Source organism: Bactrocera dorsalis, chromosome 3 (assembly GCF_023373825.1).
Source record: "Bactrocera dorsalis isolate Fly_Bdor chromosome 3, ASM2337382v1, whole genome shotgun sequence".
In the NCBI taxonomy this organism is placed as follows: domain Eukaryota; kingdom Metazoa; phylum Arthropoda; class Insecta; order Diptera; family Tephritidae; genus Bactrocera; species Bactrocera dorsalis.
In genome coordinates this window covers 8,418,829-8,441,157 of record NC_064305.1, presented here as the reverse complement: position 1 = coordinate 8,441,157, position 22,329 = coordinate 8,418,829, and the positions used below count along the sequence as shown (strand labels likewise).

The 22,329-nt window shown below is 31.9% G+C and overlaps 1 protein-coding gene across 1 annotated transcript in view; it reads left to right on the top strand.

The window, feature by feature from the left end:
• Nucleotides 1–19,086, top strand: part of LOC105223853 (sialin) — a 35,466-nt gene extending 16,380 nt beyond the window's left edge. The window contains exons 2-10 of the mRNA XM_049451575.1: nucleotides 7,611–7,770; nucleotides 16,959–17,101; nucleotides 17,161–17,397; nucleotides 17,465–17,489; nucleotides 17,555–17,835; nucleotides 17,900–18,022; nucleotides 18,095–18,251; nucleotides 18,328–18,569; nucleotides 18,640–19,086. Coding sequence (XP_049307532.1) covers nucleotides 7,746–7,770; nucleotides 16,959–17,101; nucleotides 17,161–17,397; nucleotides 17,465–17,489; nucleotides 17,555–17,835; nucleotides 17,900–18,022; nucleotides 18,095–18,251; nucleotides 18,328–18,569; nucleotides 18,640–18,798 — 1,392 coding nt within the window. The 5' untranslated portion in view covers nucleotides 7,611–7,745 and the 3' untranslated portion in view covers nucleotides 18,799–19,086. The remainder of the gene's footprint in view (nucleotides 1–7,610; nucleotides 7,771–16,958; nucleotides 17,102–17,160; nucleotides 17,398–17,464; nucleotides 17,490–17,554; nucleotides 17,836–17,899; nucleotides 18,023–18,094; nucleotides 18,252–18,327; nucleotides 18,570–18,639) is intronic.
• The last annotated feature ends 3,243 nt before the right edge of the window (nucleotides 19,087–22,329 follow it).

Below are 22,329 nucleotides of genomic sequence, written 5' to 3'. Positions count from 1 at the left end.
TTGAATTATACACATAATGCATATGAGAGACACAGCTGTTAACCTTTGAGTCAAAATTCACAGCTAAGAAATATTAAACTCGACTGCATCAAAGCTAAAAATGAGTTTGATCGGTCAGTTTGTATGGCCGCTATATGCTATTGTATTCCGATCCGAACAAATTTTTCAGAGATTGTATCGTTACTTCAGGTAATAAGCTATGCCCATTTTTGTGAAAATATCTTGTCAAATAAAAAAGTTTTCCACGCAGAGACTGAATTTTGACTGGTCAGTGTCTATGGCAGCTATATGCTATTGTATTCCGATCTGCACAAATTCTTCGGAGATTGTATTGTTACTTCAGATAATAATCTGTACCTAATTTTGGAAGAATTATCTTGTTAAATAAAAAAGTTTCCATACAGAGACTTGATGTTGATCGGTCGCTTTGTAAGGCAGCTAGATGCTAGAGTGATTCGATATTGCCGATTTCGACAAATGAGCAGCTCCTTGGAGACAAAAGGATGTGTGCAAAATTTCCAGATCGATATCTCAAAAACTGAGGGACTGATTCGCGTATATATACTTAGAATTAAGGCTAAATCGGCTCAGTCGATAATGAAGCTGTATATATAGGGTCGCCGAGGTTTCCTTCTGACTGTTACTAACTTCATAATAAACTTAATATACACTGCTGAGGGTATAAAAAAACAAAACGTGCTCGAAGTCTCTACAGAATATGTACACATGATTATGGTATTACTAGGACCCCAGGTAGTCAAGTAAAGGTTAATCAAAAGCTGTCAAATTCAAAGCATACAGCGTTATTTGAAGAGACTTTGCAATCATTTTATAACACCAAAACACAAGAGGGCTTTAAAGAGCCTATAGCAATACATTCAATATACAAGTACAAGTATTTGTAAGCGGTTAGAGGTAGTCTGTACCATGTTTTCTATATCTGAAAGTTCTCGCATATAAAAAACTATTGTCGCTAAGTGTAAATTTTTTTGAACCCAAAAAGTTCACTGTCTTATCAAACCGCCGAAGTACATTTACCCTTTACGCCACTTAAGCTTTTGAACTTGAGATTTGCAAATACTCGAAGTTAAGTGCATAAGTACAAGTTAGTTACAAGCACTCACCGCATAGGCATTGTTTAAAGAACTTAATATCACAAGAGATTAAATATATTAAGCACTTGTAAATTGCATAATTTTTCAAAACTCATTTATATTTTGTTGTTTTCTTATGATTGAATACTTTTTTTTTTACAAATTTTGACTATAAGAGCACACTTCAAAGTAAGCTTTAAAGTACAGTATAGCAAATCAAGTTAAAGAAATCTGTCTCAATTACCGAAGCTTAAGTGTTAATAGCTACAAATCACTCGCCAGTCATTAAGATTTTAAAAATTGTATTATCATCGAATGATGTCATATTTTAAGTACCTTATTAATTTCAACAATTGCAATTCACATTTGCTTACAAAGTTTTTCTATGACTTTCTAATTCAGCACTGCATTCAGCTATCATTATTTTGAGCTGAATAAAGGCTGAAAGGCAAAAGGCCCTAAAAACCGGATATGGCGTTGCAGGCACAAAGTTATTGAAGTGTATTTAGCTATATGCAGTTATCAAGCTTTTTAATTTAATTGCGGTCTGAAAATACTCTTAAGAAAATTAACTCAAAGTTATAGTATTTAAGTTAAATACTGTTTAGTTTTTAAGTTACAAGGTTTAACACTACACAGAACGTTCTCTCTCTCTAACTCACTCTTCAAAATGAGAGAGGATTATAAATCTACCGAAAGGTGTGAAATCAACTCGCAAAATCTATGCTACCATAGACTATCTAAAGTATCAGACCTCATCGCATCGTAATTACTTTATTTGCTTTCGATAAAGTAAAGCAATATTTTTTCCAAAATTTCTATAAAAAACCGCAAATTATAAAAAGTGATAATAAAAAAATTATAGTGTTTACTTTGTATTTACAAAAGCACCAAATATTCAAGCATGTGTGCCGCTAATTAACCCGACAGTATTCTCGTATTTCGGCTAAGTTCATTAATTAACGAGATCGCAACTTGACGCAAATAAATAATGTACTGTAAAAATCAAAACATTTTTTTTAAGACACATGTCTGTTAAAAATGAAATTACTGGGGTTGCTTGAACTCGAAACAGTCTGAAAACACATTTACTTTCAAAACAAATTAATATTTTAAATGTTTAATGTTATTATAAACATTTCAATACTTTCATAAATAATTTCAATAATTGTAAAGCAATGAGGTAATACAAAGAAAAGTTAGAAAAGCAGTTTATGATAGTTCTAACATTTTGCTATAGTAAAAATCTATATTCTGATTTTACATCGGTAACCAAAGAAGTTTAAAGTTATTGTTTTTGTTAAAGAAGCACAAAATATTTCAAAAATATGTTTTTAATATTTTTAGATTTTAGCATTTTGACAGTTCTTAGATGGTTGACAATAGATTCATTCCTGTTGAAGAGCTAAATATCATAAGAACAGCCAACTTTGTGTGATATTTTGTGAGCTATGCTGAAAATATTAAAAAAAAACTCACAAGCCCTTATGACTATGGTAGCTTAACAATAGTTTGGATAGTCGGTGGGACTAGGTTAGAGAAAAGGTTTGCTTGCTAAGCGTAGGGTAAGGTTTGAGATTACATTTTTAGCAACTATAATGAGATGGTTAGGTTAGATGGCTGATCAAAGATCGCAAGTGGACTGCTACATGTAGTGCTTTGTGCAGCCATAGAAAAGAAGAACTTCTATGTTCGAACTTATAAATTAATAAAAGGCTTAGTAGCTAATAGAAATTTGCACAGGCGTTTAATTTGCACTCACACCAGTTCGTTGGCATGTCTGAAGGTATGTGCTCCCAAGTGTTTAAGCCTTGACCTCCCAAACGCGGGACAGTCCAGAAGGAAGTGTAGAGTTGTTTCCACGTCATCTTTTTCCATATAACTTCGGCAGATGGCATCTGGTAAGGTTTCCCACCACACCGCATGGACGCCAATTAGGTAATGGCCTGTTAAAAGCCGCACAAGTAGGAAGAGGCTAGCTTTACAGGATGTCTCATTCCTTTCTTTCTTTTTTCTTACTTTAAAATGTCATAAGTCATTATATATAATAAATAAATATAAATTTATAGTTATTTTACATTCCTAGATTAAAAATATGTTATTACATATATAAAAATCCGAAGAAAATATCTATTAATAATTACCAATTTTTAATTTATTTATTCACTAAGTTTTTGTCATGCTATTATTGTCTGTTTTTCCCCCACGCTAACTGCTTCGTCAGCAATCAATGAAAGCAGAAAACATTTATATAAACTATTTATATGTATGTGCGTATATATTATATAGTAAAATGACATTTTGAGCTTCGCACATTTTCAGACTTTCATTAAATCTGTACTTAATTTCGTAATTTAAACTTGTGGACGGGCAAAATTTAGCACAAACAAGTGTGAGAGTTTTAAAACTTGTATGATCACTTCATTGTTTACAAATTATTTATAAATTATATTTTTTTATTTCACAGCAATATTTAAACAAAAATTAATATTTATCAGATTACGCAAACTGGAAATATATATTAAATAAAACTTAGCTAATTAAGTTCCTTCACAGCTATGTGCTCATGAAGCTCGATAAAGCCGATATACTATATATTTATATAAATTGTCAAAAACTTTTTCTCGGTACCTCAAATACTACTAGTTTGTGTTTATATAACACAATTTTGGATATGAATCTTACAAGTTTTTTCTTCTTTCTTTTTTTTAAAACTTTTATAAAACGATGTTATGCTTTTCCTTCATTAGTTATGTGCATTATACATACATATGTATGTATGTGTTTTCATTTCCCACATCCATGTGTCAAGTGCGCCTGAATGTATGCTTCTTACCATGTTCAAGTCATGCTATGAGCTATTCAGTGATATTTAAATTTTTTATAGCCCGAAATTTCTTACATTTCGCTAAAATTTAATATTTTTAAACGCAAAATATTTTGCGGAATTCATAAATTTAACTATTGAGGCGTTCAATAACATAGAAATTATTATAATTTAGAGAAATGTTTTAAGAATTTTTAGCTATTGAGCTCCTCAATGATCTAAAAATTATTACAATTTAGTTTTTTTAAAGAAAATATTATCGAAAATATTTTTATTTTATTTTTTTTATTTTTTTTTTAATTATAGTTTTTATTACACTATTTAGTCGATTTTGTCATATCCGTCTGTTTGTTTGTATATACTTGAACTAGTCCCTCAGTTTCTGAGCTATCGATCAGAAATTTTGTGCACGTGCTTTTCTCACCAAGAAACTGCTCCTTTGCCAAATTCGTCGATATCGGATCACTATAGCATATAGCTGCCTTATAAACTGATCAATCCATATCAAGTCCTGGTAAGAAAAACTTTTTTATTTGACGAGATATCGCCACAAAATTTGGCATGTATTATAAGTCATGGCATTGCTACAATATCCGAAGAAACTGTTTAAATCAGACCAGTATAACATATAGCTGCCATACAAACTGATCGTTCAAAATCAAGTGCTTGTCAAAAAAACTTTTTTATTTAGCAAGATATCTTCATAAAATTTAGCTTAGTTTATTATACAAAACAAAGCTACAATCTCCGATTATGTTATTTAGATCAGACCACTATAACATATAGCTGCCATATAAACTGATCGATCAAAATCAAGTTCTAATGAGGAAAACTTTTTTAACTCACAAGGTATACTTACGGAAATTGAGATGAATTATTACTCAAGAAAACGCTACAATCTTTGAAGAAAGTGTTCTGCGTGTTATAACAATTAGCTGTCATACAAACTAATCGATTAATATCTAAATAGAAATATTTCTATAACCGTTTCTGCTATAAACATCTGTGAAGGGTAGCTATAGATGCAGCTGAAGTTTCTTATTCTATACAGCAGCTAAGACGAAACTTTCTAGTCCTTTCAATAATATATTATATAAATATGTTTATTAAATAATATTCTGAAATTAATTAACATTGACTTTCACTTTCAGCCAGTAACCACACTTACATACATTTCATAGTTTTAAGGATTTTTACTTAACTCTTTTAATTCCTATTAATATGTCATCAGACATCACTTAATACGCTTAATACTAGCTTATTTAACATTAAAGTTGAAGATTACAGTTAGAAATGTATATGTGTTATATATGTCTTTTTCTTTATTGGCATAGACAACACTTACGCAATTATGTATACACCCATACATATGTATGTAAATATTCAACATACTTCAGCTGCTTGTCAATTATAAATGGATTATTATTTTACTACTTTATGATTACATTACTTTAATCAACAACGTCAAGGCACTTACTTTCACAGAAGTGACGAGTATTGCTTGAAAATTCTAGAGCTCGATAAGCATAGCAGACTGCAGAGCTTTACTGTAGTTTAATAAATCTATCATACATTTAATTAATATAAATAACAGTTTGAAAATACGTAAATAACTTTTTCATTTACACAAAGCAAAAGAATAAGTGCTTTACGACGGTAGTCGCCACAAGAACGTCATATGAAATAAGAAATACCCGAAAAATAAGATCGTCGTATGAAATAAAAAATACCCGAAAAAAATTCAAATATACATACGCGCATGTCTGTGCTGCGCGCTTAATGACGTATAAAATACGAGCATAAGCAAGTTTGTTTGTTTATGTAAGTCAGCTGCATCCGGACTCTACCAAGCCACGTGGACCAGGTGAAATTAAAAAGTGGCACACTACAAATCGAACTTTCCAATTACACCATACTAACTCATTACTTAAATTACACGCGCATTTGCATTTTGCGTGCACTCATACCTACCATACTTACGAGTAGGCGCGTGCAAATAAAAGCGTGTGAGCAAAAAACGCGAGAAAAATTCCACAGGCTAATGATGAAACACGGCAGTGTCGGTAGACATCTTGTAATGCCTGCAAAGCCGACACTCAGACAAATAATTTTAAACTTTTCGACTGTCAATTCAAGTCGAGTGTGTGTACGTGTAAATCTGTGTGTATCTGCTTTTAATCAGGCGCTTCTGTTTTTGTAGGGGCTGGCGCTGATAACGGCTAAAGCAAACTTTTATTGTATGTACCCAACACACACACACACATATATAGGTGTATATATATATTTGTGCGGGGTAAATATATGTACACGCGTCGCTCTGATATGCAATTTTTCCAGTGATAACCGTCAATTGAGCAATAAAACAAAGCGACAAAAGAGCGAAAAGTTTCTTTCATAAATCATTATTTTATTAGCACTTGCTTAGCACCTATTTATGTATGTATGTAAATATGTTTGCAGTCATTGAATATCGTTGATTTATGGTGCAAATATGCTTTGTTGTTGTTGCGCATTGATTATTTTCTAATTGCCTAATAACCAGTTAAATTATTTATAATCACACGCTCCTTATGGTTATCAGTTGTACATGTTTATGACTTAATTATCACATTTTTACTATGGCTGCAACAATTTATTGCTGTGATATGTAGCACATAACATAGAGGAAAAAACAATCATAATTAAAATGCGATAAAACGTTTGCTGACGGTTTTGGTTTATGAGTCCGTTAACATTCTGGGGGTCAAACGCATTGCTACACATTTTTTTTTGAGGCGCCGTTGAACACCCAGCAATGTTTGTATTTATTTGCATATTTTGGAAGACTTGAAAACGCAAAAACTTTTTTTGGCTTTTAGAACCTGATTTATATAAGGTATTGCATGCTTAGTTATATCTGAATTATGAATTAGGCTAAAATCGTAGAATTAGTCACATTTTGATACTGCAGCGGCTATTAAAAATTTAAAATTAAATAAAAAAATTTAAATTTAAAAAATGTAATTAAAAACCAAAACGGTAGCACCAAAACCATAAGATCTTTCTTTCACAAGTGCATTTTTTATTGCTCAAAAGCATATAAAGAGATTTTATCTTGAATTTGATCGTTCAGTTTGTATGGCAGCTATGTGCTATAGTTATCCAATCTGAACAAGTTAATCGGAGATTATAGTATTGACTTGAAAAACAATTCATGCCAAATTTCATTAAGATATCTCGTCAATTAAGAAAGTTTTTCTGACAAGAACTTGTTTTTTAACGTTCAGTTTGTATGGCAGCTATATGCTATAGTTGCCCAATATCGATAGTTTCGACAAATGAGAAGCTGCTTAGAGCGAAAAGCATGTGAGCGAAATTTCAGATCGATATCTCAAAAATTATTAGCATTTATTAAAATTAATGCATAAGTTTATACTACACTGTACTATACTACTGCTATGTATCTTGATAAATCAGAGCTATTAACTAGTTCGATGTTATGAAAAATGTTTTTTGAGACTGAATTTCTAAGTTAGATCTTATTTCGTGAAAATTTTACTAATTTTTGTATAAAAATAATAATTTTCAACCTTTTTTGTGAGTTTTTCACATCAGAAATGTTGATTAAACTTTTAAAATTATATTTAGTGCATTGAAATAGTGCAAAATTTCACAGAAATTTATTGAACTGTATTTATTTTCTCTTTCAGATTTTTTGAAAATCATATTCTAACTCTTGCTTGTTGATATGAGTTGCTAAAATCGTGTGTACACTTTAAACGACGCACCGCTTCGTCAAGTAAAAAACTCAACTACCTCGTTACAAAGCCACCAAAACCAATATCATGGCGTTCATAAATTTACCATGCCGTAAGTAAACAAAATATTATAAACAATTTTAAATAATGTATTTAATTTTTAAAAAATTTAGAAAATAAAATTAATTAAAATTTAAGATTATATAAAAAAATGCTGATATTTTTCAAATACTTGAATAATACGAAAAAGAAAGATATTTTTCAAAGCTTTTTGAAAAAATATAAAATTACAAAAAATTTTCAAATATTCTCAAATATAATAAAAAAACATATATTTTTCAATAATTTTTGAAAAATTATAAAATTACAAAAAATTCATGATGTAATAAAAAAAAATTCTAAAGACATATGTAAATTATTAAAAATAAAATTAAATAAAAACCAAGCGCTTTTTTCAATTTCAAAAAAAATTTAAAAAATGTGAATAAAATTTAAAAATATATTTTTAGAAAGAAAATAAAAATATCAAAAAATGTATCAATATCAGATATTTTTCAAATATCAAAAAAAATACATATGCATATTTTTCAATAATTTTCGAAAAAATATAAAATTGCAAAAAATTCAATGTTAAAAAAAAAAAACAATTTTCTAAAGACTTAAAATATTAAAGTATAAATATTAAAATGAAAATTAAATAAAAATCAGTGCTTTTTCCAATTTCCAAAAAAAAATTAACATTAGGCCAAAAATGTAAACTATTCTTTGGAAAAAATATGAAATAATTTTGAAAATAATAAAAAAAATTTAATTAATTGCTTAAAATTAATATTTTCAAAAATTACGAAAACCCTGGTTTTTTTGAAAATTCTTTGATATACATATGTACATAATATCAAATAATTTTCACCACAAAAACCTAAATTTTTAAAAATAAAAATTAAAAAAATGTAGAGTAGTAGTAGAGTATTTTCGAATTATGAATTATTGAAATGGAAAACTGTTTTCTAAAGAAATTTTCAAAATTCAAACAAATGATAACTAATTTGATGAATTCATATATGTATAATCTTAAAAAAAAAAATAAAAAATTTATATTTTTTTGAAAATAAATAAATATAATATAAAAATTAAATTTTTTTCCAAAAATTTTTATTCAGTATTTAAAATAAAATAAAAAAACTAAAAATAAAAAATTTATATATTTTTGAAAATAAAGTATAACAAAATAAAAAAAAAATAAATTAAAAAATTAATATTTTTTTGAAAATATATAAATATAATATAACAAAATAGTAAAAATTAAATTTTTTTTCCAAAAATTTTTATTCAGTATTTAAAATAAAAAAATTAAAAATTAAAATTTAAAAATTTAAATATTTTTAAAATAAAGTATAACAAAATAAAAAAAAATAGTAAAAATTTAAAAAATAATAAGAATTTCAAAATTTCAAAATTTTATTAAGTATTTAAAATAAAATAAAAAAATTAAAAAGTTAAATATTTTCGAAATAGATGAATAAAAAATAACAAAATCGTAAAAATATTTTAAAAAGATAAGAATTATAAAAATTATGTTTTTCGAAAATTTTGAGACGGTGAAGTATTTTCAAAAAATAATTAAAAAACACACTAATAACTAATTCAAATAAATTAAAAAAAAAAATTAATACTAATGCAATAATTTTAACGTGTTTAGCATATACATACACATATATCAGATATTTATGTGTAGCTTCAACAGAATGTATTAAGTTTGCCACGATGTTTGTGGCACCCAAACGGAAGCGTCAAAGACAGTAAAATATCCCTTTAAACATGTCCGTCTGTCAGTTCGTGCATCCTTTTACATATGTATGTATATACAAACTAGTTTTCTCAGTTTTTGAGACGGCCAATATCGGACTACTTTAACACGCAGCTATCATACAAACAGAACGAACTGAATCGAGTGCTTGTATGGAAAACTGTTTCATTTTAGGAGATATTTTCACAAAAGTTTGCATGGTTTATTGTTCAATAGAACAGTGGAATCGACGAAAAAATTGTTCAGATCGAGTCATTATAGCATAAAGCTAATCTACAAAAGACTGATCAAAGTTCCTGTAAAGAATTTTTTGTGTTTGTTCTTTTTTTGTAACGCATATGAAATTCAAACATTTAAAAGCAATTGCCAGCATAAGTAAACTAAAAAAAAAAATAATTACATTTTTAGAGAAATCTGCTCTGAAAGGCTTTAAAAATACTTTTGCTATAAATAAAATAAAATAAATAAAATAAAATAATATGTTGACTTAGCTTCTTCTGCAAACAATCGTGTCTAACGCAAGTTATCGTATAAAGTGAATTGAAAATATAATATGGTGACTAAAATATAATATTTGATAGTCGCTTATTTTGTCAACCCAATGCTAATTGAAAAATATATTTGCTAAAATTTGCATATAAACCCAAAATTATATAATCTATTATTTATTTCGCTTCCTACTGATATGACGAATTGACTGCCACAAAATTTGTACAGTTACCCAAACATGTGATGCTTTATTATTTATGCAAATAGAAAGTAATTGAGAGACAATATTTGTTAATTAAAGACGCAGGCCGATGACGGCCGAGCGTCACCAAAAAATTTTGTCACAAATATTGATCTTACCAATAAGCATATTTTCGCGAATTGTTTGCTGGTGGTGGTTAATGTTTTGGCAAGTGGCCGCGTAGTTGGAGTTCACGGCAACTAGCTGGGGTTTCGCTGGCAAACGCGCTATTTTTGGCAGCCACACGTTTCCTACGAAAATTACAAATGAAAATAAACGTAATATATGTATAAACACATATGTACATATATGTTTATTTCAGGTATAAACCGCCTGACAATTCTAGCTAAATTTTAAGCGTGGTTAAATGTCACGTAAATTCAATTAACACATGCAGAATGAACATAAATGGCATAGGCAATTTATTGGTTCACAAGTTGTCTTGCAGATTTGCTAAATTCTGGGAAAAACAAGCGTGTGCTGTTAATTTTCATGGAGTTCATAGATTTTGTAAATATATAAGTAAGAGTACATTAGAACGAGTCGACTTCATGTGAGCCAAAAATAGGGAAAATCGGAGCGATTGTTTTCTGTAAAATCGCGTTTGTGGGAAATATTCTAGGGATCATTCTGAACAACTCTGCCTAAGCGACTATGGGTCTAAAACCGGTTTAAAGCCAGCGATCTTTAATGCCAAGATTATTAGGGACTGTAACGATTTTTTCTTCAGTTTCAATTTCTTCAGAATGAAATTCAATACTTAGGTGCCTTTTGATATTCTATTAAACATTTATGGGAATTCGCCAGATCGGACAAAAATATCACGGGAGATATGCAACTGATTATTCAGATTCGCAGCAACTCGGACTGACGTATGGTGCATTTTACCTCGAGATCTTAAATTGAAAGCGTTCAAAATACAGTTTGCGCAAGAACTAAAGCCGTTTGGGTTCTGGAAAAGTTCGAAGAAGATCCAACGTTTTCTAGTCACATTTTGTTCAGAGAGACGGCGCCACTTCCCACACAGCGCATCAATCAATGGATTTATTGAAAGAATTTCACGTTTTGGGACGATCGATTGGCCACCAAAAACGTGTAATATCACACAGTTATACTTTTTCCTGTGGGGTTATGTAAAGTCTAAAGTCTATGCGAACAATTCTGCTTTGATTCAGTCCTTGAAACAGAACGTCATGTTTGTAATTTGCCAGTTACCAGTGGAAATGCTCAAACGAGTCATCGCAGATTGGACTGAACGTATAGACCATCTGAGATAATCTTCAAAAAATAAATGTTCTTACGAATGATTCTCAAATGATCCATTAAATTTGAAGTTTCTGTGTTTTTTTTTTAAGATCGGCCCGCTCTAATGTACAGACTATTAAAAGCTGCAAATATTTATTTACACATACACTCATATACATACATACCTTACTGAATTTTGTCACCAAAATGCAACCAAAGCTAAATGCCTTATAAAATAGAGACTATTAGACATTTTCCAATCGATTGAAGTAGATTTTTTGCAAAGGAAATTCGAACGTTTTTATTACCGGCAATAATAAGACGTGAAAATAATTCATTTGTCACAATAAGAGAATTTCAGGCTACATGGCGTCACGAACATCGCTATACAAGTAAAACTCCATAATGGTATGTTTAACCATACAGCTTTAGTGTGGAGCAACAGCAGGGAGGAAGCTTTCACAGAATAAAAGTTGAAAGATCTAAATTGTAGCTGAACATACATACATATATGTACATACATATGTATTCTGTATTAGCGATTCATTAAAGATTTTGGAACTAGTGATTTCACCAATGACTAGTAACGAGCTATTAATATCTGTCAAATATTGGATAGTCGAAAAAGTCTTTTCGTATTTTGTCAGTAGGTGTCGTTGCAGTCGTACATCTGAAGCGAATGGTAACAGGAAACGAAAAGTAGATCAAATATGGCAATAATGTGCGAAAAAGATCATGGTTTAAGCGTGGTGAAGCTCAACAAATGACAATCGAATGATTGATTCTACATTTTACTGTCAACAACTGATGAGATTGAAGCAAGCAATCGGAAAAACGTCAGAGCTGATCATGAGAAAAGGCTTCGTCTTCCATCAGGACGACGCTAGAAGACCACACACAACTTTGATGACTCGGCAAAAACTGGGAAAGCTTTGCTGTGAAGTTTTGATGCATCCACCATATAGCCCTGAGCTTGCACCATCGGACTACCATTTGTTTCGGTCAATGCAGAACTTCCTTAATGGACTAAAGTTGGCTTCAAAAGAAGTCTGTGAAAATTACTTGTCGCAATTTTTCGCCGAGAAACCAGAAAAGTTTTACACTGATGGAATAATGTCTAACGGGAAAATGGGAAAAAGTGGTCGACAAAAATGGTACATATTTGGTTCATTGATGTTAATAAAATAGTAAATAAAAAAAAAATAAGTTGAAGTTTGATAAGAAATACGAAAAGACTTTTTCGACTACCCATATAATTTTTTTTTTTTTAATATTTATCATTTCGACTACCCGTATAATGTCTTTTTTTTAATATTTATCAAAAAAACGCGTTTTATTCTGACTTGCAAGTCAGTATAACCCCTTCAATCCATCAAATTTTTGGTAGGTAATGGACTGAATTAGATTTTAGCCTAATACCAAATCATATATCGAAAAAAATGTGTATAAATCTAGAGTACATACCAAACATGGCGATGCTACAATTACGAGAACCCAAGACTCTTAAAAGTTTTTAATTATTGAGGTTATATTTGCCAAGCGTACGTGTGAGCTCTTAAGCGATGAAAGAACATTTTGTCATATCCTTTTTCGTCAGCAGTTCAAATGGATATCTAGTTCTTTTTTATATAGTGCACAGACTTAGCATTTCACTGCCATTTGCCATTACCAATTGTACAAACATTATAGTATAACTACAAAAGTCATTAGTTAATCTCACTAACGCTTTGACATTGACACGCCGTTAGAACTATAAATTGTCACGTTGCAAAATTTGCATAATTAACTTGGAAATTTGATAACGGTACTGGCACATGCAAAGCGCATTTGTTAAGTTGGACGGAAGTTTTAAAGGCCCTTTGCAATGCATTTTTATATTTTTTTCTAGCTACAAAGACTGTCACGCGAACTATTTCTTTTTTTGTTATTGTTGAAATTAGTTTATTATGACAAATAGTTTTCATTCAAATATTAAGCTTCAAATAACGGCACTAAATGTAATTTGTAGCAGGTTAATTGTATTATAAAATGTACTACTGTGCTTTAGACCAGAAAAGTTTGTATTTGCTATGAAACTTTATAATGACAATGAGTTCATTAAAATTATTGAATTTTTTAATGTGATTACTGCCTGTAACTACTGACTATATTAATCATATGAGTGTTACCTATACAAATGCTTTGTGTAATTTCTCATCCTGAATAAGTATACATTCTCGGTTTACTTGAATTTTGTGCTAATATCATATAGCAACAAAATATTCTATATATTTTTCCTATATGTGTAAATATTTATACCCTGAACCTTAATACCCAGAAGGAAACTTCGGAGACCCTATAAAGTATATGTATATATGCATACATATGCATATAAGGAATCAGTGTGTTCGATGTTCGTCTGTCTGTCCATCTGCATACACGCGAACTACTCAATAAATTTTTCAGATATCGTTCTGAAATATCGCAAACGTCTTTTTATACCCAAAAGGCGTCTTATTTGTTTGAACCGTTGACATAAGACGACTTTAAGATATAGCTGCCATACAAACTGACCGATCAAAATCAAGATAAGACCTTTTTAGGCTATAAGAAATGCACATGTGAAGGGTATTATACCTTCGGTGCAACCGAAGTTAATATGTATATATATTACTTTATGCATATTTGTAATATTATAACATTGATTTTCCAGCTTCTAAGAAACTCAGACTAAGTTAATTTCTAAGTCAGTGAAGCGCGAAAAATAGCTTAGAAAAAAATTGTGCAACAAAAAAACAATCATAATTTGTCTTATAATTAGCGAATCTGTATCAAATTATATCTACATATATACAGGGTGTACCAACAGGAACCACGTAGTGTTAGAATGAAAGAAAACACCTAAATTTGATCAAAATGGCTTCTGCTTTTAGACTCTTGCAACCAGTTGCTACAGAGTACCGCCCACTTTTTGGTAAAATCCCATATCTCGGGACCCGGACAACCGATTTCGACAAAATTTAGAAGCATTCTTCTTACATTTTTATGAAAAATTGTGAAAACGGACGAAATCGGACAATGCCAGATATATACATATAACTGAAATTAAGGGAAAGTCCTTATCTTATCATAGTAAGTCCTCCCTTTCGCCTGGAATTTTGACTATAGCACTTACTGAACACACAGCCAAAATTCGTCTAAAATCCGTACACAAACGGGGCCCCTCATAAGCTCTCGAACTCACGTCATCCCTACCGGCAAACGTTGTACTCATACATATTTACAAGCATACATAGCTACATACCTACAAACATAAATCATATATGAATCTATCTTATAGAGAGCACACGAAGCCTTAACACTTGTGTGCCTAAATGACTTAATGTTTATTCTAACATACTTACATACATAATCCTATAATACATACAAACAAAATCGTAGAATTATTAATACATAATTCGCTGTAATAACTTTTGCTGTGTTTGCGTTTAATTCGCGAAAAATGTAAATATCAAGCAGCGTTAGAGGTTTCATAAAAGCTTTTCAAGGCGGTTTTTTTAGTATTTCTATATTCGTTTGTTTGTGTTTGTTGTTCGTGTCTGAACTTATTCATGCATCAAATGGGTAGTACATATCATCGAGATACTGTCAATATGCAACTGATACATAATTTTGTGAAGAAGAAAAAAATATGAAAATGTGTTCAGATTTTATAACTAAATAAGATCAAATTATTATTTAGTTTTTTTTTTAATGTATAATATATTGCAATGACTGAGATTTATATAGTATGACGGCATAAGTAACATTGCTAACACTATTAAGCACTGAAGCTTTTCTCATGACTGATTTTAGCTTCCTTTAATTCTTACAAGCGGTCTGTATGCGCTCATTCTTGAGCCAACTGCGTCTAAACAGCAGCTTACCCTAAAATTTTTTCATTATTAATATAATTAAATATTTATTATACATAGCTTCAGCGAAAAAATGTTGTATTTGTAATGCTAAACGCCTTACTATAAGGAATTTAGGAATCTTATTCAAGAATGTCATCTAAATAAAAGCAAATCTGTTCGGTTCAAACCATACAAAAACGTTAACTTCGGCTGCACTGCAGCTATAAGACCTTTCACAGGTGCATTTCTTACAGGAGAAAATAGTATAAAAAGGTCTTTCTCTTGATTTTGATGGGTTAGTTTGTATGGCAGCTATACGCTGTAGTGATCCAATATCGGCATTTTTGACAAATGAGCGGCTTTTTGGGGAGAAAAGGGCGTATGAAAATTTTCAAATCCATATCTCAAAAACTTAAAGACTAGTATGCGTATGTATAGAGCGGCAGGCAGATTATATAGGCTTTCGATTAATGCTTCAGTTTCCGCAGTTGTTCATACCTTTTCAGTTCTCTAATTTTAATTGTAGCTCATATATACCTGGGAACTACGGGGAAATATATATGTATATATATAAATGTTAAGGCTCTATAGTGACTCAAAGAAACAGTTCTATCAATTTCTTGTCATATTTCTTCAGTGAAACTGAAACCACCAGTTGACTTTAAGGTTAGAATCTCTGCCAGGGACGTAATATTATGTGATAATATGCCGTTATGTTGTGGATGCTGTAATAATAGAAGTCAAATAAGAACCCTGAACTCCGAAAACTAATTCGTAAGTTTCGTATGTACCCCGTAGTTCGGTACCATCACAGAAGAGCTAACAATATGACTAATTCTTAATCAATATTACCAGTTCCAGTTATTTGACTAACGTGTTTTCCATTGCAAAGCCCTACGAGAGTAATCGTGCGGTGCTGTTAAACACATAGAGAGCGACAGACTTCAAGCGACAACTGTTAAATATTCAAATACACACGTTCTTAAGGACACAGTTATTTAGACAGCTGCACGCCTACATAAATGTGTCCATAAGAACGTGTGTATTTTTATATTCGGTAGTCGAAAAAGTCTTTTCGTATTTTTAATCAAACTTCAACTAATTGTTTTTATATTTATAACGAACTTTAAGAAACCAAATATCTACCATTTTGGTGGACCACTTTTGCTATTTTTCCGTTAGAAGCATTATTCCATTAGCGTAAAACTTTCGTCAGTGTAAATCGAAATTTCGATATTTCCGCGTACGAACGGTTGTTGTGCTACCCGAACTGATGCAGCATCGTCTCCGTAAACTTCACAAATTTCATTGGTGGCTTACGTGGCATTCTTCCCATTCGCTTTCAAAATATAGAAAAATTTCTTCATTACTTTCACTCATTTTTGAACAGCTGTCAACTTCCCCGAATTTAATTTTTTTTAAATCTCACCTTTCCAACACTATTTAGTATGATGCAATATGATTGACAGCACTGGAGATATACAACTGCAACGACATCTAGTGCCAAATACGAAAAGACTTTTTCGACTACCCAATATATGCAAAAAAACATAAAATAATATATAACGTTCAACTAAAATAATCTTAAACTATTTAAAAACAAAATACTTAATATTCTACCCTCCTTTTTTTAACACTTTCAGTTAACATTCCAAAGCGCTTCAACATAGCGGTAATGTTATTCGTGGCATGTCTTATGAGCTATATGGTGCGTGTCAATCTAAGTATTAATATCATAGCTATGGTCGAGCACACGGACCCCAATGCCACTGAACCGCTGCCAAATGTAAGTGTTACGAGACTTAACTCAACTTAAAAAAATTTTAACACACCCTAAATACTTAGTACGGTCCACGCTACAACTGGAGTCAAACGGATCAAGCCAATTTATTAGGCGCTTACTTCTATGGCTATATGATTACCTCACTGCCGGCGGGTATGTTGGCCGAGAATTTCGGTGGCAAGCCCGTAGCAGGCTGGAGTTGTTTGGGCGCAGCCGTGCTAACGGCCCTTACACCGCTGGCCGCAGCATGGGATAAGTGGGCTGTGTTCGCTATACGTTTTCTAATTGGTTTCTTTAGTGTAAGTTACAATATTATTTAAAGATTGAAATCATTTAACCATTACAAATATTTTTTTACATTTTTAGGGCGTGATTTATCCCTGCTGTCACAGTAAGTAGTTCAGCTAATGCAGCTAATATTGAACTATAACAAAAAATAATCCCCCTCCTTTGCAGATTTGGTTTCCAAATGGTCGCCACCTGATGAGAAAGGTAAATTTGTCGCCTCTTTAATGGGCGGCACATTTGGCACAATGATAACTTGGCCCATTTGTGGTGTAATTATCGAGAGCATGGGCTGGGATTGGGCTTTCTATATGGTTGGTCTGTTCGTATTGATCATGACATTGATTTGGTTCTACGTTGTTGCCGATAGTCCAGCGCAACATAGCACCATTTCCGTGCAAGAGCGTGAATATATTGAAAAGAGTCTGGGCGATACCATCACAACGAAGAAGGTTGGTATTATTTATTGCTGACGTTGCTTTAACCTTTACTAATGCTTAATTGTTTATTTCACAGCGTTGGCCACCATATAAGAGTCTCATCGTCTCTCTACCCTTCTGGTCGTTACTGCTCTTGCATTATGGCAGCATGTGGGGTCTGTTCTTCCTAATTACCGCCACACCTAAGTTCCTTAGTGAGGTGAGCTTTACAACTACTTCTATTATTGACTTTGTGTTAAAATTTTAAACGTTTTGTTTTATATTTAAAAAGGTGCTCGGCTTCAATTTGTCTTCAGCCGGCTTCCTCTCCAGCTTGCCACATTTAGCGCGTTTACTATGCGCCTTCGGCTTTGGCGCCATCGCCGATCTCATTCGCCGCAAGAGTTGGCTGAGCGTGACAATGATGCGCAAAACTTTCTGTCTATCTTGTAAGTACTAATTTTTTTAAAAAATTGACTGTGTTCCAAAAAATATATATATTTCTCCCCCATCGTTTTCGTTTAGCGCACATTCTGCCTGGCATCATGCTAATCATACTGGCATATTTCATTAGAGATCCATATGTTTGTGTCATGATTATGACAATCTCATTGGGTTTCAATGGCGCGGCGACCGCATCTAATCTGCAGAACTCACAAGATCTCGCACCCAACTATGCGGGCACACTGTATGGTATCATTAACTGTATTGGCACTACGCCTGGTATTTTCTCGCCCATGATTGTGGCTGCCTTTACTAAAGAAAGTGTAAGTGTTTGGCACTTAAAGCATATAAATTATTAGCTAGCTTCATTAATAAATTTCTTTGTCTCCTTAGAACACCATTGAACAATGGCACTACGTGTTCCTGATAGGCGCCGCGGTCTATATAATACCTGCGCTGATATTTTGGGTTTTCGGTTCGGGTGAAATACAAAAATGGAACGAAATCGATAAGAAATCGTCTAAGAACGACACCATCAACACGAAACTATAAAACTGTAAAAGTATTGCATATATATAGTGTTAATTTGTCGGATATTCTGGTATTATTGTAAAATGTATTTATACTTATGTAATGTGGGTTGTGAAAATCCATGGCGATTTGATATATGTATGTATGTATATATAGTGCTTGCATAAATTATTAAGCCCATTTGTAGGGCTGTACAAAAAAGCATGCGTATGTATAGTATAGTATGCTATAGTGATATATTCCTTTGTACCATTAAGCTGTGAATTTAATAAATATTGAACTTATAAATAAATCGTATATAACTCGAAAGATTTAAGTTTTTATTTACTTTTATTTGTTTGGCAAAAAATCTTAATAATTTTTATTTTTAATACATATCAAAGGTAGGTTTGATTTAGCTTACTGCCCGATCGTTTCACGACAAGCGCTTCGGATCGTTTCCAAAACAGAGCGATCTACGTAATACGAACCGATACGAAGTTACAAACATAGAATTGTATTTGGATTGCGGCGGATTCTCACCAAATCAGCCAACACAACCATTTCAGAAAATGTCCAAAGTTAAGTATACAGAAACAGCTAAAGATCTAGTTGGTATAAAAGTTTCGATTATATCATCTTGACTGCAGTGAATGCCTCGGGGGATAAAATGAGGTTTTATGGACCAGTCCTAGTCAAATTTGATCTCGGATGTAAATGCATTTAATGGGTGATCCAGTAGAGATACCTTTTCAATTTTTACAGATCACGTGTGAGTCGTGTCAAGCTTTCGTGTATTATTTGGCATTTCATCATGGAAAGACTTACACCTGAACAACGTTTACAAATCGTTCAACTTTACAACGTTCAACTTTATAACGAAAATTCACGTTCTGTAAAGAATGACCGTACTATTCGCAAAACCATCACCCATCTTGAGACCTAGCATAACAAAGCAGCCGGAGCTGAAAGTGTACACAAAGTCCGTGGAGAACCGATTCGGCGCCGTTTGCAGCAAATCGGACTGACGTATGGACCGACTCGGCGCCTTTTACGTCGAGATATTGAGTCGAAAGCCTTCAATATACTACTTGTGGAAGAACTGACGCCGTTCGACATTCCTAAAGGATATCGCTTCGCTTTATGAGCTCTTAAAAACTTCCAAGAAGATCCGACGTTTTCAAACCAAATTTTGTTCAGCGAAAGACCAAATTTCTGGCTCAATGGGTATGTAAACACGCAAAATTGCATCACGCCATGGTAATCGACTATTTGATGCCTGAAAATGAAGCTCGTGATCTCGGCGACATTTGGTTTCAACAAGACGGCGCCACTTTCTTTATATCGCATCAATCAATGCATTTATTGAATGTCAAAAAATGTTCTTCTGAATGACAATAAACCTTCCCCATCAAATTTGAATGCATAGTCAGTCATAGGTACAGAATTAGTGGTGCTTAATCCTTAGAGCTACATGTTAAGACTGAGCTTCTTCACAGTGTTTCTAACCTTAATGTTTTTAGGAAAATTCTTAATAAGCGATCTTTCGAACTAAAAATCCACATACTATAGAATTTAAGTCACCATCGCTAGTACATACATACATACATATCAAGAAAATTCTAAAAGCAAAAAAAATTAAAAATGGGTTTTAATATCGATAATAAACAAACAGCTTTGTTACGCTTCAATAAATCGATACTTGTGTGTAGCGTAAGTAACAATTCCAGTTTGTGTTATAATATTATGAGTAAATGCGCAGTTTGCTAATTAATTAGAAGGTGTAAATTTACTACTTTAGTACATTTTTCCGAGCATTGACTTGGTCCATAAAGTGTATAAAAACTGAGCAAATCAAGTTCAAGTTCAAGTGAATCATCATTTGACACAAGCTTCGATATTCACTATCCCTTTTGGACTTCTTCGTTCAGTCAACAATGTTTGAATGTCAGCTTTTTTCGTTCACATGAATTTCAATTCACATAGAGGGTTATTGTGGATCACTTGTGAAATTCAAAAACTATTTTGTATATATACCATATTACTGGAGGAAATGTCTAGAAGAAGGCACCAGGGAAACAATGAAGCATCTCCTGTGCACTTGTGCCGCATTGGCAAGACTACGCTGCAAGCATCTGGAATTCCCATGGTATAATACACTGTTGAAGGTATCGATAGGGAGGCCGCAGAGTCTGTGTGTTAAAAGATGACTACTCCTTATGGACCTAGTGGCTGCACTTCATCTGGTATCACAAAGGAAGAAACTGGTTTATGTGTGACTTATTAGCCTACCAGATTAACCTAACCTAACTTAGTAAATTACTAATAAGATTTAATAGAATTTTAGTCACTAAAAAAAAGCATACATACTTGTATATCAGGAACATTCTAAAAGTTAAAAGTTTTAATATTGTTTACAAACAAACAGCTTTGTTACGCTTCAGTCAATCGACACATGTGTAAATTATTAGCAATTCCTGTTTCTGGTATTGTGAGTTAATGCGCATTTAAAACAGTTGCTAATTAGTTAGAAGCTGTATATTTACTACATTAGTACTTTTTTTCAGGTGCATTGACTTGTTTCATGAAGTTTGTAAAATCTGAACAATTCAAATTCCAAGTTCAAAGGACCATTGCGACGCCATTTCCAGTGACCCCTCGGAAAAAAGATGCGCCCACGTTGGCCGAATAACTCCTTACAGAATCGTCTAAAGTGACAAAAATATGTGTTTTAGTTAAAGCCTTAACTTAGAACTTGGACGAAAAAAAGAAACAAAACTGAAAATTGGACTTTTGGCAGACATTTTTACAAAAAAAATAAAATTTCGCGACTTTTTTTCAAATAGTTGTAATCGAAAAAAAGTCCTTCGTCCAAGTCTTTAAGAATTGTATCTCAAAGTTCTCAAGACTGTATCTCCGAAACTCCGTGTTGTAGAATTTAGCGTTAAGACAACAAAAAAATCGATTTTTTGATACCGTAAAACCACGCAACCCTTTAAGAGAATCATATTTTGTCACAAATTTCAATTTGCACACTTTCCGTATCTGATTTCTTCATTTAGTCTTCAAAGCTTGAAGCATATTTTCAATTAACCTGTAAGACTCACAGCCCAGTCTTTTATACATATTATGTGATTTAAAACATCTTTAAAGCCTTTCCTCACAGCATTAAATTTAGCCTATGAAAAACCTTAATATTTGACAAAATATCCGTTAAGCACTCATTAAAATGACTGCCTCTAGGTTGCAGCAGTATCAAAATAATACAGAATCATAAAAAATGCACATCATACAATAATAAGTTCAATATAACCTTGAGAATCTATAGCTACTAATATATAGTATATAGATTTTTTTGTGCATGGTACTAAATCGGCTGTTATTTTACGAAGTAAACTTTCTACAAACGCCACTGTATCATGCATCTGCAATAATTTAATAAATTCATTTAGATATACATATGTACATATACAAGTACAATGTATAACACTATAAGTTCCGTACAAATTTATTTTTATTTTGTAACAATACTCAAAATTAATAAAACAAATTAAATGAAAATTAAATAAAACA